General features: G+C 37.1%; 2 protein-coding genes and 1 long non-coding RNA gene across 5 annotated transcripts; 2 read left to right on the top strand and 1 right to left on the bottom strand.

The window, feature by feature from the left end:
* Window positions 1-2,475: 2,475 nt before the first annotated feature.
* Window positions 2,476-5,621, top strand: LOC109184030 (peroxisomal membrane protein 11D-like). Of its 2 annotated transcripts, XR_002054694.1 has the most exons (9): window positions 2,476-2,605; window positions 3,259-3,465; window positions 3,685-3,759; window positions 3,841-3,915; window positions 4,009-4,089; window positions 4,217-4,291; window positions 4,809-4,982; window positions 5,214-5,398; window positions 5,429-5,621. XR_002054694.1 is itself a non-coding variant. In XM_019334071.1 (8 exons), the coding sequence occupies exons 2-8, from the start codon at window positions 3,274-3,276 to the stop codon at window positions 5,250-5,252; spliced, it is 711 nt and encodes a 236-aa protein (XP_019189616.1). In that variant the 5' UTR covers window positions 2,476-2,605; window positions 3,259-3,273; the 3' UTR covers window positions 5,253-5,621. The 2 variants fall into 2 exon arrangements, 1 of the variants encoding a protein (XP_019189616.1); XM_019334071.1 differs by having other exon boundaries at window positions 5,214-5,621.
* Window positions 5,622-6,454: 833 nt separating this feature from the next.
* Window positions 6,455-10,234, bottom strand: LOC109184010 (F-box protein At4g00755-like). 2 transcript variants are annotated; one of them, XM_019334042.1, is made up of 6 exons: window positions 10,057-10,234; window positions 9,203-9,354; window positions 8,061-8,480; window positions 7,805-7,971; window positions 7,086-7,204; window positions 6,455-6,979 (listed from the first exon to the last, which is right to left on the bottom strand). In XM_019334042.1, exons 2-6 carry the CDS (start codon window positions 9,348-9,350, stop codon window positions 6,697-6,699), a joined length of 1,137 nt encoding a protein of 378 aa, XP_019189587.1. In that variant the 5' UTR covers window positions 9,351-9,354; window positions 10,057-10,234; the 3' UTR covers window positions 6,455-6,696. The 2 variants fall into 2 exon arrangements, with proteins under 2 accessions (XP_019189587.1, XP_019189595.1); XM_019334050.1 differs by having other exon boundaries at window positions 9,203-9,356; window positions 10,060-10,193.
* LOC109184043 lies at window positions 6,921-9,035 on the top strand. Its single transcript, XR_002054696.1, has 3 exons — window positions 6,921-7,010; window positions 7,274-7,275; window positions 9,023-9,035. It is a non-coding gene; the product is annotated as an uncharacterized LOC109184043 (long non-coding RNA).

Below are 10,234 nucleotides of genomic sequence, written 5' to 3'. Positions count from 1 at the left end.
AAAAAAAAAAAAAAGAATAGTAACAAAAAAAAAAAATGGTCGGACTATATATATATCTTAATTAATTAATTTGTTGGCACAAGTTATGATGTAATAATATTAAAGTAATTGGAAAAAAAATGGGGATTAAAATTGTAAAAATGTTTCAGCAGGATTCCATATTAGTGTTTTAATAACTTATATCCATTAATGATGAATTATGATAATCTTCTTAGGCTGACAGTTTTAAGAGTGCAACACAAAAAAAAGCAGATCGAAAGAAAGACAGTCAAAAGCCTTAATTGAATTCTTGATAGCACCCAAGTCTTACTCATAACTGATGCCATAATTGCATATTATCTCACTTTGTAACTTTTCCCAGACTCCACTAATAAGTACCATTGCTAAAACTTGCATCCATATAATTCTGCATCTTCATCCTTCAAGCCATTAGCCATGGCAGAAGATGATGACCAGAAGCTTGATCTCAGACTGGGATTAGGTCACTGCAGCCTGCCAAAAGAGGATAACTCACCAAAGAAAACAAGTGGTTTTGGTGTTTCTTTGGATCTCTCCCTTCCATCACACTCAAATGACATTATTGAGAGCTCCAAAACCTTAATGGAATCCCAGAATTCTTACAGGACCAACAACAATAATGGGCTTACGAGGAAGAAGTTGAGGTTAAATGAAGAACAGTCAGCATTACTTGAAGAATGTTTCAAACACCATACCACCCTTACCATGGTATAATAATATAATGGCTTCATTACCTTTAATTTCCTTCCATTGTTTCTTGTTTTCTTTCTTCTTCATTGGTTAATCACATACCCTCATGGTCAGAAAGTTATTTCAAATTGAAGAAAAATCCTAAGGTAAAAACATACATAATTGTAGGGTCGAAAACATGATATTGCAACAAAGTTGAATCTCAGGCCAAGACAAGTGGAAGTTTGGTTTCAGAACCGGAGAGCAAGGTGATTCATTCATTCTCTTTGCTTCATAACATTTTTTTAGGGAAATAGTCAAATATATATACCCTCTAGCTTTATGTAAGAAGTCAATTAGACTCTTGAATTTTTAAAAGTTGTTATTACACACATTAACATATTAATTTAGTGCATCAAGGCTCAAAATCCCAATTGTGACCTGCTATATAACAGGTCAGTGGAGCTCCGACGACATTCTGGCAAAAGATTGACCAGTTGGTCGCTGAAAAAGACGATCAAACTAGTCATCGTCTCGGTCGACCGGAGAAGGCGACCAATTTGGTTGCCTTATTTGGCGACCTACTGGGCAATCTTTTGCCAGAATGTCGCCGAAGCTCCGCTGATTGACTTGCTATAGCAAGTAACAATTAGGGTTTTGGACATGGAAAGCCCGCGGTTTACTACTCCGAAGGTATGCATTGGGTTAAACCCAACAATGTAACTCTAGCTGACAGAGGACACAAAAGTTAAATCCACTTAGGTTGTCCATCGATTGCTATCGAACTTAACCAACTTAACTGAGTTACCCTTCTGATCTAATTCATCTTTCTTGAGAGTTTACATCTTCATTTACACTTTCAATAAAAAACATCTTCATTTACAGGACTAAACTGAAGCAAACTGAGGCGGATTGCAACCACTTGAAGAAGTACTGCGAGAGTCTGAATTACGAAAACCGCCGACTGAAGAGAGAGTTGCATGAGCTACGATCCTCGTTTAAATTCGATACGCGGCCGCCATTTTCCGATCAGCCTCCTAAGGCTAAGACTACTGCGACTTGTCCATCGTGTGAGAAGAATATTGAAACTGAATTGGTGGATACAGTTTTGGAACTTAAAACTGATCCATAGAATCTAACAAAATTAAATATAATTCTGTAGTACTTTAACTTCAGCGACATTCCATGCAATTGAAATTGAATATCTTAATAATTCACTTGAATACATATTACATTTTGATATATCTATATTTGCGAAATACCCACAACAATATACTTATTCAGATCTATATATTCACACAAAGTTCAAATAACTCATAATTTTAGTTGAACGAATTGAAGCTCGACAGGCTCACGTATCGAGTTTGTAGTGTTCAAACTTGACTCTTCTTGATTACACCTCTATAAAATTATAACATTTTTAATCCAAATCTCGAAAGCACAAAAATATGGACATAATAGGAAGGTACAATATGTATTCATTTATGGTATTTATGGTACACTTATAGTATACATACAAATACTCCATATATTATATATTCACTTATGATATTTGCGTACACTTATGCAAAATACTTATGGCTTATGAAAATCTATTTTAAGAATGGTTATCTATACAAATTATTTTGAAGATTTTATTAGAATGAATTGAAAATAATTTTTTAGAAAATTATAAAAATTTTCCTATATCGCAAATAGAAGCCAGAATTTTTATTTAATTTATTTATTTGCCTTAGCAGTTTTCTCGGTTTTAGGAATTGAGGAGGACCAAACAAGCCTTATCACAACTCTCACTTAGCCACGCGCCCACGCCATCTAAAGTCTGATCTTCCAAGAGGATTTATTTCCTTCAAGGCTTCAGACAATTCGGACTTTGTGATCTTCGATACCGAGGGTCGTGCATAGTAGCACTTCGCAGGTAATATAAATCTCTCGTTCTCTCTCTCCCTCGGTCTATATTTATTTGTACAGTCCAAGAACCCTAAATTTCTCTTTTGTTTGATTGAGGTGTGGAAGTAAGGTCTTTTATGGTTTCAGTTAACTATTTTGTTTGATTTATGTTATGGTATTGGTTGTGGTTAATTGTGAGAGATCGTTTTGATTGGATGTAAATCAACCCACACTGTTTTGGAGGGTAAAGTATTTGCTTTTCTGCCTGGATTGAAATTTTAATGATTAGTTTTGTTTGCTAATTGTGGACTGTGATTTTAATGAAAGTATGTTCTGTTATGCAATATTTATGTCTGATGGGTGATGTTAATTGATGAGGCATGTGCATAGGGATTAGGAAGCAAGAGAGTGATGAAGCAAATATAAACAGATTAATATTTCCCACTGGAATCATGGATTATTGCCTGTTGTAGCTAAATGGATTTTTCTCGAATTCTCGGTTTCGAGTGGATGCTGAATAAATACCCATGGAAGTGTAGATTTTCCATACATAGTTCCATTTTTGTTACAAAAGGTTCTTGGTTTAAGGGATTTTGTTTTTCAAGACTGCCCAATCATACCCTAGCTTTTTGTGTTTGTGTTTCTTTATTAATATTAATCCTTTGTTTCTAAATTTTGCAGTGTGTGTAAGACATAATGAGTACCTTAGATGTAGCCAGGACCGAACTTGCTCTTGCAGTGCTGTATTTGAACAAAGCAGAGGCAAGGGACAAGATATGCAGGGCAATTCAGTATGGTTCCAAGTTCTTGAGTAATGGGGAGCCTGGAACTGCCCAAAATGTTGATAAATCAACTAGTTTAGCACGCAAAGTGTTCCGTCTTTTTAAGGTCTGAAATGACGTTTTCTTGATTCACTCTTATTGCCTTTCTGGAGCATTTTGTATCTGATTTTTTTTTTTAATTTACTTATGCATCATAAGTATAAGCTGTGTGGTGACTAATTTTGGGGGGGAAGTTACAATGAGGATTCCATGATTTGTCTTTTTTTTGTTTTATTGAATTTTTCTATGTGGTTTAGAAAGTTTGACACAATTTTTATGTGTGCAGTTTGTCAATGATCTGCATGGTCTTATCAGTCCCAATGCTCCAGGAACCCCGCTTCCACTCATCTTGTTGGGAAAGGTAGACAAGTGGACTATTAGTATGTGATTTTTGTGAAAACGTATAGTTTTCTTTTAACATTAAAGTTATAAATGGCTTCAGTCAAAGAATGCGTTGCTGTCAACTTTCTTGTTCCTGGATCAAATTGTATGGCTTGGCAGGACAGGCATATATAAGGTTTTAAGCTTTAAACCTTGATCTTTCAATGCTTTTGGAATGGTTTCTTTTTACGTACTTAATTGAAGCTGATTTGTAATGTGATTTACATAGAATAAAGAGCGCTCTGAGTTACTTGGTAGGATCTCCCTCTTTTGCTGGATGGGTTCGTCGATTTGTACCACCTTGGTTGAGGTCTGATGCCGGTCTTTTCTTTTAGCATAATGGTGTTGATACTAATAACCAATACAAATCTAGGTTTCTATGCTCCATATTTTCTTTAATTGCATTTTATTGTTTCTGGTGCCACTTCTCTCTCCAGATTGGGGAGCTTGGAAGGCTTTCAGTGTCGATGAAGAAGTTGGAGAAGGAGCTTAAGAATACTGACAAATACAAGGTTTTCCTACTCTTCACCGTGCATTGGAATATTTTGGTGGGGACATGGTTGAAAAAATCGCTAGGCGCTCCTTGGGTGCCTCGGGCGCTAGGGGGCGCCTAGGTGGCGATTAATCAGCGGCTAGGCGCTCGTGTATTTTTTAGTTTATTTTTTTTAATGATAAGTATAAATTATTTAATACTTTAATAGTTAATACTAAAATATTAAATTATTAACCTAAAAAACATCTAGAGTTTGAACAATTTAGGGTTATTTCGCTCAAAACGATGGATGTCATTTTGAGTGAAATAACCATTTAAAAAAGAAGGGAACAATAGCTAATCGGCCGACTAGGTACTAGGTCGCCTAGGAGGCCTAGGCGGTCAGCGCCTAGGGCGGCCTAGCCGGCCAACCGTCTAGACCACCGATTATGGTGATATGCTAGTTAGCTGGCCAGCGCCTAGGCGGGATTTTTGCAACACTGGGTGGGGATGATACTATTCCGTAGCTTTTAACATTTTGTTGGTTTGGGTTGCAGAATGAGCAATACCGCAGTAAACTTCAGAAGTCAAATGATAGATCTCTTGCCCTGATTAAAGCTGCCTTGGATATTGTGGTTGCCGTTGGGTTGCTTCAATTGGCACCTAAGAAAGTAACTCCACGTGTGACTGGAGCCATTGGATTCGTTACCTCTCTAATCTCCTGCTATCAGGTAACCTGTCAGTTCTATTCACCAGTTTACTTCCGTTTTTGCCTTTTTTTCTGCCCGATACTCAGCCATTGTGTTCTTCTTACACATCGACAAAGTTAAAATAGTTTGTTTAAGGCGTAATTATTAATTAGATTAGATATTATCTCAAAAGCGGAAGATCTTGGTCCCAAAGCTGCATCGTTTGTAGCGTTACCGTTAATTCTATAACAAATGTCTCCCTTCCATTTACAGCTGCTCCCGCCACCACCAGCAAAGGCGAAGGCAACCTGATTAGAGCCGATGTTGCTGAATGCTTATCAGAACTGCTAGAATAATTCTTCGTGCTAAACTTCTTGCGAAGACTGTCATCGTTGCGCGTATGTGGTTTAGAGCCATTTGTGCAAAACTCACTACTCTTAGACATTATATTCTCATGTGTTTTTTTTTTTTTTTTTTTTTTTTTCATGTGTTTTTTCATATGTATAATTGGGGGGTATAGGGTATGTCTGATCTATGATCTGTAACTCTGCTACATTAGAAAATAAATCAGTTAGAAGTTGAAAGTTCTATTGAAGTGTTCTGCTCCTGTCATTCATGGTTTTTGCATGTTGGAAAGTGAAGAGATTAGATGATAATGAAAGTTGTAGAGATTTTGGAGAATATTAGAGTTATCTACTCTTTGCTAACAAGCAATTTCCATTTTTCTCAAAATCAAGAGGAAATTAGGACTTCACTATTCACTATAATGCACAACTCATTTAGTACTTATGACTGCAGTTCGATTTTGGTTCTAAATTGTCAATTTACGGTTTTGGGTTTAGGAACTGGCGGTTCTAGTTTGAACGGTTGGTTCGAACATTTTTTAAAATAAATTATTTTTTATTTGAAAAATAGTTAAAATTTAACAATTATTTTTTAAAATATTTTTTCTTATTCGGAATTAGCATGGACTAATTTTGAAGTAGAATCAACGGTTTCGATTTTTATTTAATAAAGCTGAACTAGAACCATATTTATAATTCCAGTTTTGATCAGTTCAAACTATATCCATCTTTACTATTTACCTGATTACCTCCTATCGCATAGCGTAGTCACCTCCACCACACTTTTGTCCGAGTATGGACTATGGATAAGAGATTGGTTAGAATTTCCAATGCGTAAGGGCTTGGTTAGGGTTTCCCCTTAGCCGCAATCCTCGTCTTCCAATACTTGTACAATGAATCAAGGTTCACAACGCACTATGTACCCTAGTGCATGTGTATCTATCTTATGTTATAAGTTTTTGTTTTATGTAAATTATGTACCTGAAACAAATTAGTCATTGTGTCTTATATAACTTTACGAATACAAATTTTGTACCTCATCATTTTGATCTAAGATCCATAGTGTTATGTGAACCTTGATCCATGATATAAATTGCCCTTCCTTTATTCCATTAAATAATTATACATTTTTTTAAACAAAAATATAAATTCATGGAACTCTAGTGCTCATTTGGTAAGTTACTTGGTGCATTACTCATAATACTGTATAAAAAGGGCAGAAGAATCCTAACTAACAAGTTTTCATTCATCTAAGACACTAACCCCCTTGAAGCATCACAAAATTCCTAATTTTACACATTGTTAGTGTTGGTTTTTGAGTGCACATAGGATTCCACAGCCTTCCATGTGGTTGCTAGCACAAAGAAAACAAATGCAGAAGGCACGAAAAATATAAAATCACATATTATAAATCACAACGCCAAAGCTGCATCCATCTCCTCGTCGTCCTCCCACTCCAGGAGTTCACCGACTGGTTGGTTGCCACCCAACAAATACCCCAAGAAACCGATATGTCTCACCTCTTGCTCAGACAGCCTCGAGGAGGCCTCGTGATCTTCACCCTCGCCCAAGGATTGCAACATGGGCTTCAACACTTCCGGGCTGTAGACCATAGAGAATTTTCCAGATTGTTCGAGCATCTCTATTTCAAATGCGGGGCTGAGGGGTCGGCCCAGAACTTTAACATGGCACACACTGCACATATTAATGAAAAACAAGTAAGCTAGTTGTTTGAAATGCGGTTCCCAACAAGAATACATGGCTAATGTCTAACCTAAGAAATGCAAGTTGAAATACTAACCATATATAAAATAAGTCATCAATTTCTTGCCTCTGAACTCTGCCTAGGAGCTCAATCTGCAGATACCCACCAATGCAAAGAACTGGTTCCGGCAGCTGGAATGCCTGCATGCGGTTCTCCTGTCCATGGAAAAGTCATGATTTTTCATTTTCGTGTTATTGTAGAATTGTCATACATCTTTTAACCAGAAGTTGATTTTCAACAAGATGATTATTAGACATCGAGAATCACTATAAACTGGAACAAAGAGATTTTTTTTTTGTCAGACCACGAGGTGTCCTGAGCAAACCCTAACTGTAGGAGGCACCGTTAAGCCCGTACCATACTCAGACTAATCCCCGTTCGCACCGGGCCGGCCCAATTAAGGGGCAAAGTGCTGGCCAGATTTGTTTTTTCCATATGAGAGGGGGTTCGAACTCCTGACCTCTCTTAAGGGACGAGAGTGCACGGCCACTTACGCCAACTAAGCTGGTTAAACACAGAGATTTAAGTGCAACAATGGAGGTTTTATGTTAATTACAAAGAAGATGCACCAGATCTTATAAGAATTAGAGAGAGATTATGAGGCTGAAATCGAGGGCAGATGATAGTACCTCTCATTAATAATTAGCAGTTAAGTATATCAGAACAATACAGTGCTTATGTTCAGCATATGCAACAAGACAATTCAAACTGAAGTTTACAGGACAATCAAAATGTAGATAATGTAGAGAGAAGACCTGGGACATTGGGAATTCTTCTGATGTATAGGTCCATACAAACTTATCATCAGCTGGTTGGTCCGTGGGTACGTCCAGACAGTCTATTTCTTTTGAAGATTTGGGATGGCCCATTCGAAATCGTACAGATTTTGCCGAGTATATGGGTTTGCCCGGTTGAAAATAGGCTGAACAAAAATTTGAGTTTACAGTGAAGAAATTATGGTATAAACAGTTGCAAGATAAAACAGTGATGGCCCAAAATAAAAACAAATACCTTCAAAGGGTTGTATTTTAATTTCAGTCACAACGGCAAAATCAGCTTTTAATCTGTATATAAGAGTCTCAGGCACATCAGGCTTACGCTGTCCTTTACTGGACCAGTATGAAGCTCTATTCAGATATCTTTCCCTTGGATATAGAGTATTGGCAATACTTTCAAGAGGATAATTGTCTGTACTCGAAGCCCCGATTGCATACTCAATACAATCAGTTGGAGATAATGCTAGTGTCTCAAGAGCTTGAAGTAGAGAAGCATAAACCCTATGGTCTCTCCTTAGAGTCTCAAAGTCAGAATTGCTAGATCCAACAACAGATGATTCATTTGTTCTGCAACCTTCTTCGACTATGCATGCAACACCGGAAAGCTGGGGAAACTTTCTTAAGCACAATTGCTTGGAAATTCCATTTTCGATCACTGCAAATAAGTCAATGTTTAATCTAGTGTCTTCATATATCTTGCAGTACCACTTTCTCCATTTCTCAACGACTTAAATGGCCTCCTATCAAATAGCAATACCACTGGATATGCTTACCCTCTCCCATGAGGACAGCAAATGGTTTTGAATACAAAATTAGAAACAGAAACTAGGCAAGTCCAAGCAAACATGGTTGTCTTATCACACATGAAGCAAGTAAATAGAAAATTAAAGCACATAAATAAAGTAGAAAATGCAGGTGGTGAAAAAAGTTGTGCCCTGCTAAAGCATACGGACTTTAGTGCGATACAAATACTACTAGTAGCTTGCACGTATAAGGAATGAGTTCTACTACATGTTCTCCCAATTTTTACTCCCCCACCTTTACTCCTGATGTGGCAAACAATGATAAGCTATCTTCATCATGAGGGTCCCAAAATTGTCTCTACATCAAGAATTTGAAAGCGGGAGTAAAAATTGGGATTAGAGAATGAGAGTCCACACACTATTTTCCATACGGAGTTGCCTCACAGAGTACAAGGAGCAAGAACAAGAAGACTGGCTGACAATAAAATCATGAATATCAAATATGGATTAACGACATGAACAAGTGAAGAACACAATCGTGCAATGAATTTGACCAACACTATCGATCATTAAAAACAAGATCACCAGACTACTTATAACAAAAAGAAAAGCAAATGCAAAATTCGCTACTTACTACAATGACGCCAGACGCGTGACACAGCTCCAGCATGCACCACATCAGCTGGATCACATAAACTCAGCATGATCTCCACGATCACATCCTTTTCAACCCATTGCAGAAAGTCAATTCTAGGCTCCATTACCTCTGACAAACAGCCCATCAACCTAGTTAAAAGTCCAAACCACAACCAAAGAAGGTCATCATAGAACAACACAGAAACATCAAAAAGTCAAAATTAACAAAGAAATGTAGAATCAAGGCCACTATACTGATATCAGAATTCAGAACAATCACCAAATGATGCCTCTCATGTTCTGCACATAACCAATCATTCCTAACAATTACACAAACCACAATCCAAAATCACAAAATATGGAATCTACCCACCCCTCAAACCCATACAAGTCAAGCTCATAGGTATAAACACAAAATTCCAACCTGGATATTGACAGAATTTGTGCTGCTGTGAATAGTCCACAAAACAAACTAATTGTCTAGATACTTTAACAGCGTAGATCAAACTGTCTAGTCCACGTTCCAAATAAAAACCCCATCGTTATCATAATAATCATTCCCAAATCCAATCAATTCCATTCCTTGTTCAAAAATCCGACCACAAATTACACCAGAATCCCAATTGAAACATCAAAGTATTCAATAACCCACATAATAAAAAACGTAAAATTATAAGAAGATCAGAGAGCAATATACAAATTAACAACCATAAATTCAAAGAATGGAGAAAGAAAACTCCATAGTGCTCGGATACAAAGACGGAGTGGGATGGGTGAAAAGGAATTGAAAAAATGCGCAGCAAGAGGAGGAGGAGAATAAGAAAATGAAATAAAAAGGAAGGGAATTCCCACCTTTTTTGTGTTTCTTCCGTTAAATTGGAAGCAGAAAGATAATCAAAACTCTGAAGAGAAACAGAGATGAGTGTTCTAGAGAACGCGAAGTGGGTGTGTCTGGGTTCTACTTATCAATGCCCGATTGGCCTCTCGGGCTCTGCCTCTGTCTGGTTCTCTAGGATTTTTTTCTTTTTCT

Source organism: Ipomoea nil, unplaced genomic scaffold (assembly GCF_001879475.1).
Source record: "Ipomoea nil cultivar Tokyo-kokei standard unplaced genomic scaffold, Asagao_1.1 scaffold0188, whole genome shotgun sequence".
NCBI lineage: Eukaryota > Viridiplantae > Streptophyta > Magnoliopsida > Solanales > Convolvulaceae > Ipomoea > Ipomoea nil.
Note: the sequence above shows the minus strand (reverse complement) of the source record. Positions and strands in the feature narration are given on the sequence as shown.

What these genes read in the sequence shown, in the direction of transcription:
- LOC109184030 (XM_019334071.1), top strand. Translation starts at nt 3,274, where the DNA reads ATGAGTACCTTAGATGTAGCCAGGACCGAACTTGCTCTTGCAGTGCTG. An exon ending in AAGTGTTCCGTCTTTTTAAG is followed by an intron (nt 3,466 to 3,684) that starts GTCTGAAATGAC and finishes TTATGTGTGCAG; the next exon opens with TTTGTCAATGATCTGCATGG. An exon ending in GCAGGACAGGCATATATAAG is followed by an intron (nt 3,916 to 4,008) that starts GTTTTAAGCTTT and finishes TGATTTACATAG; the next exon opens with AATAAAGAGCGCTCTGAGTT.
- LOC109184010 (XM_019334042.1), bottom strand. Translation starts at nt 9,350, where the DNA reads ATGGGCTGTTTGTCAGAGGTAATGGAGCCTAGAATTGACTTTCTGCAA. An exon ending in AAGAATTCCCAATGTCCCAG is followed by an intron (nt 7,205 to 7,804) that starts GTCTTCTCTCTA and finishes TTCCATGGACAG; the next exon opens with GAGAACCGCATGCAGGCATT. An exon ending in GATGACTTATTTTATATATG is followed by an intron (nt 6,980 to 7,085) that starts GTTAGTATTTCA and finishes TAATATGTGCAG; the next exon opens with TGTGTGCCATGTTAAAGTTC.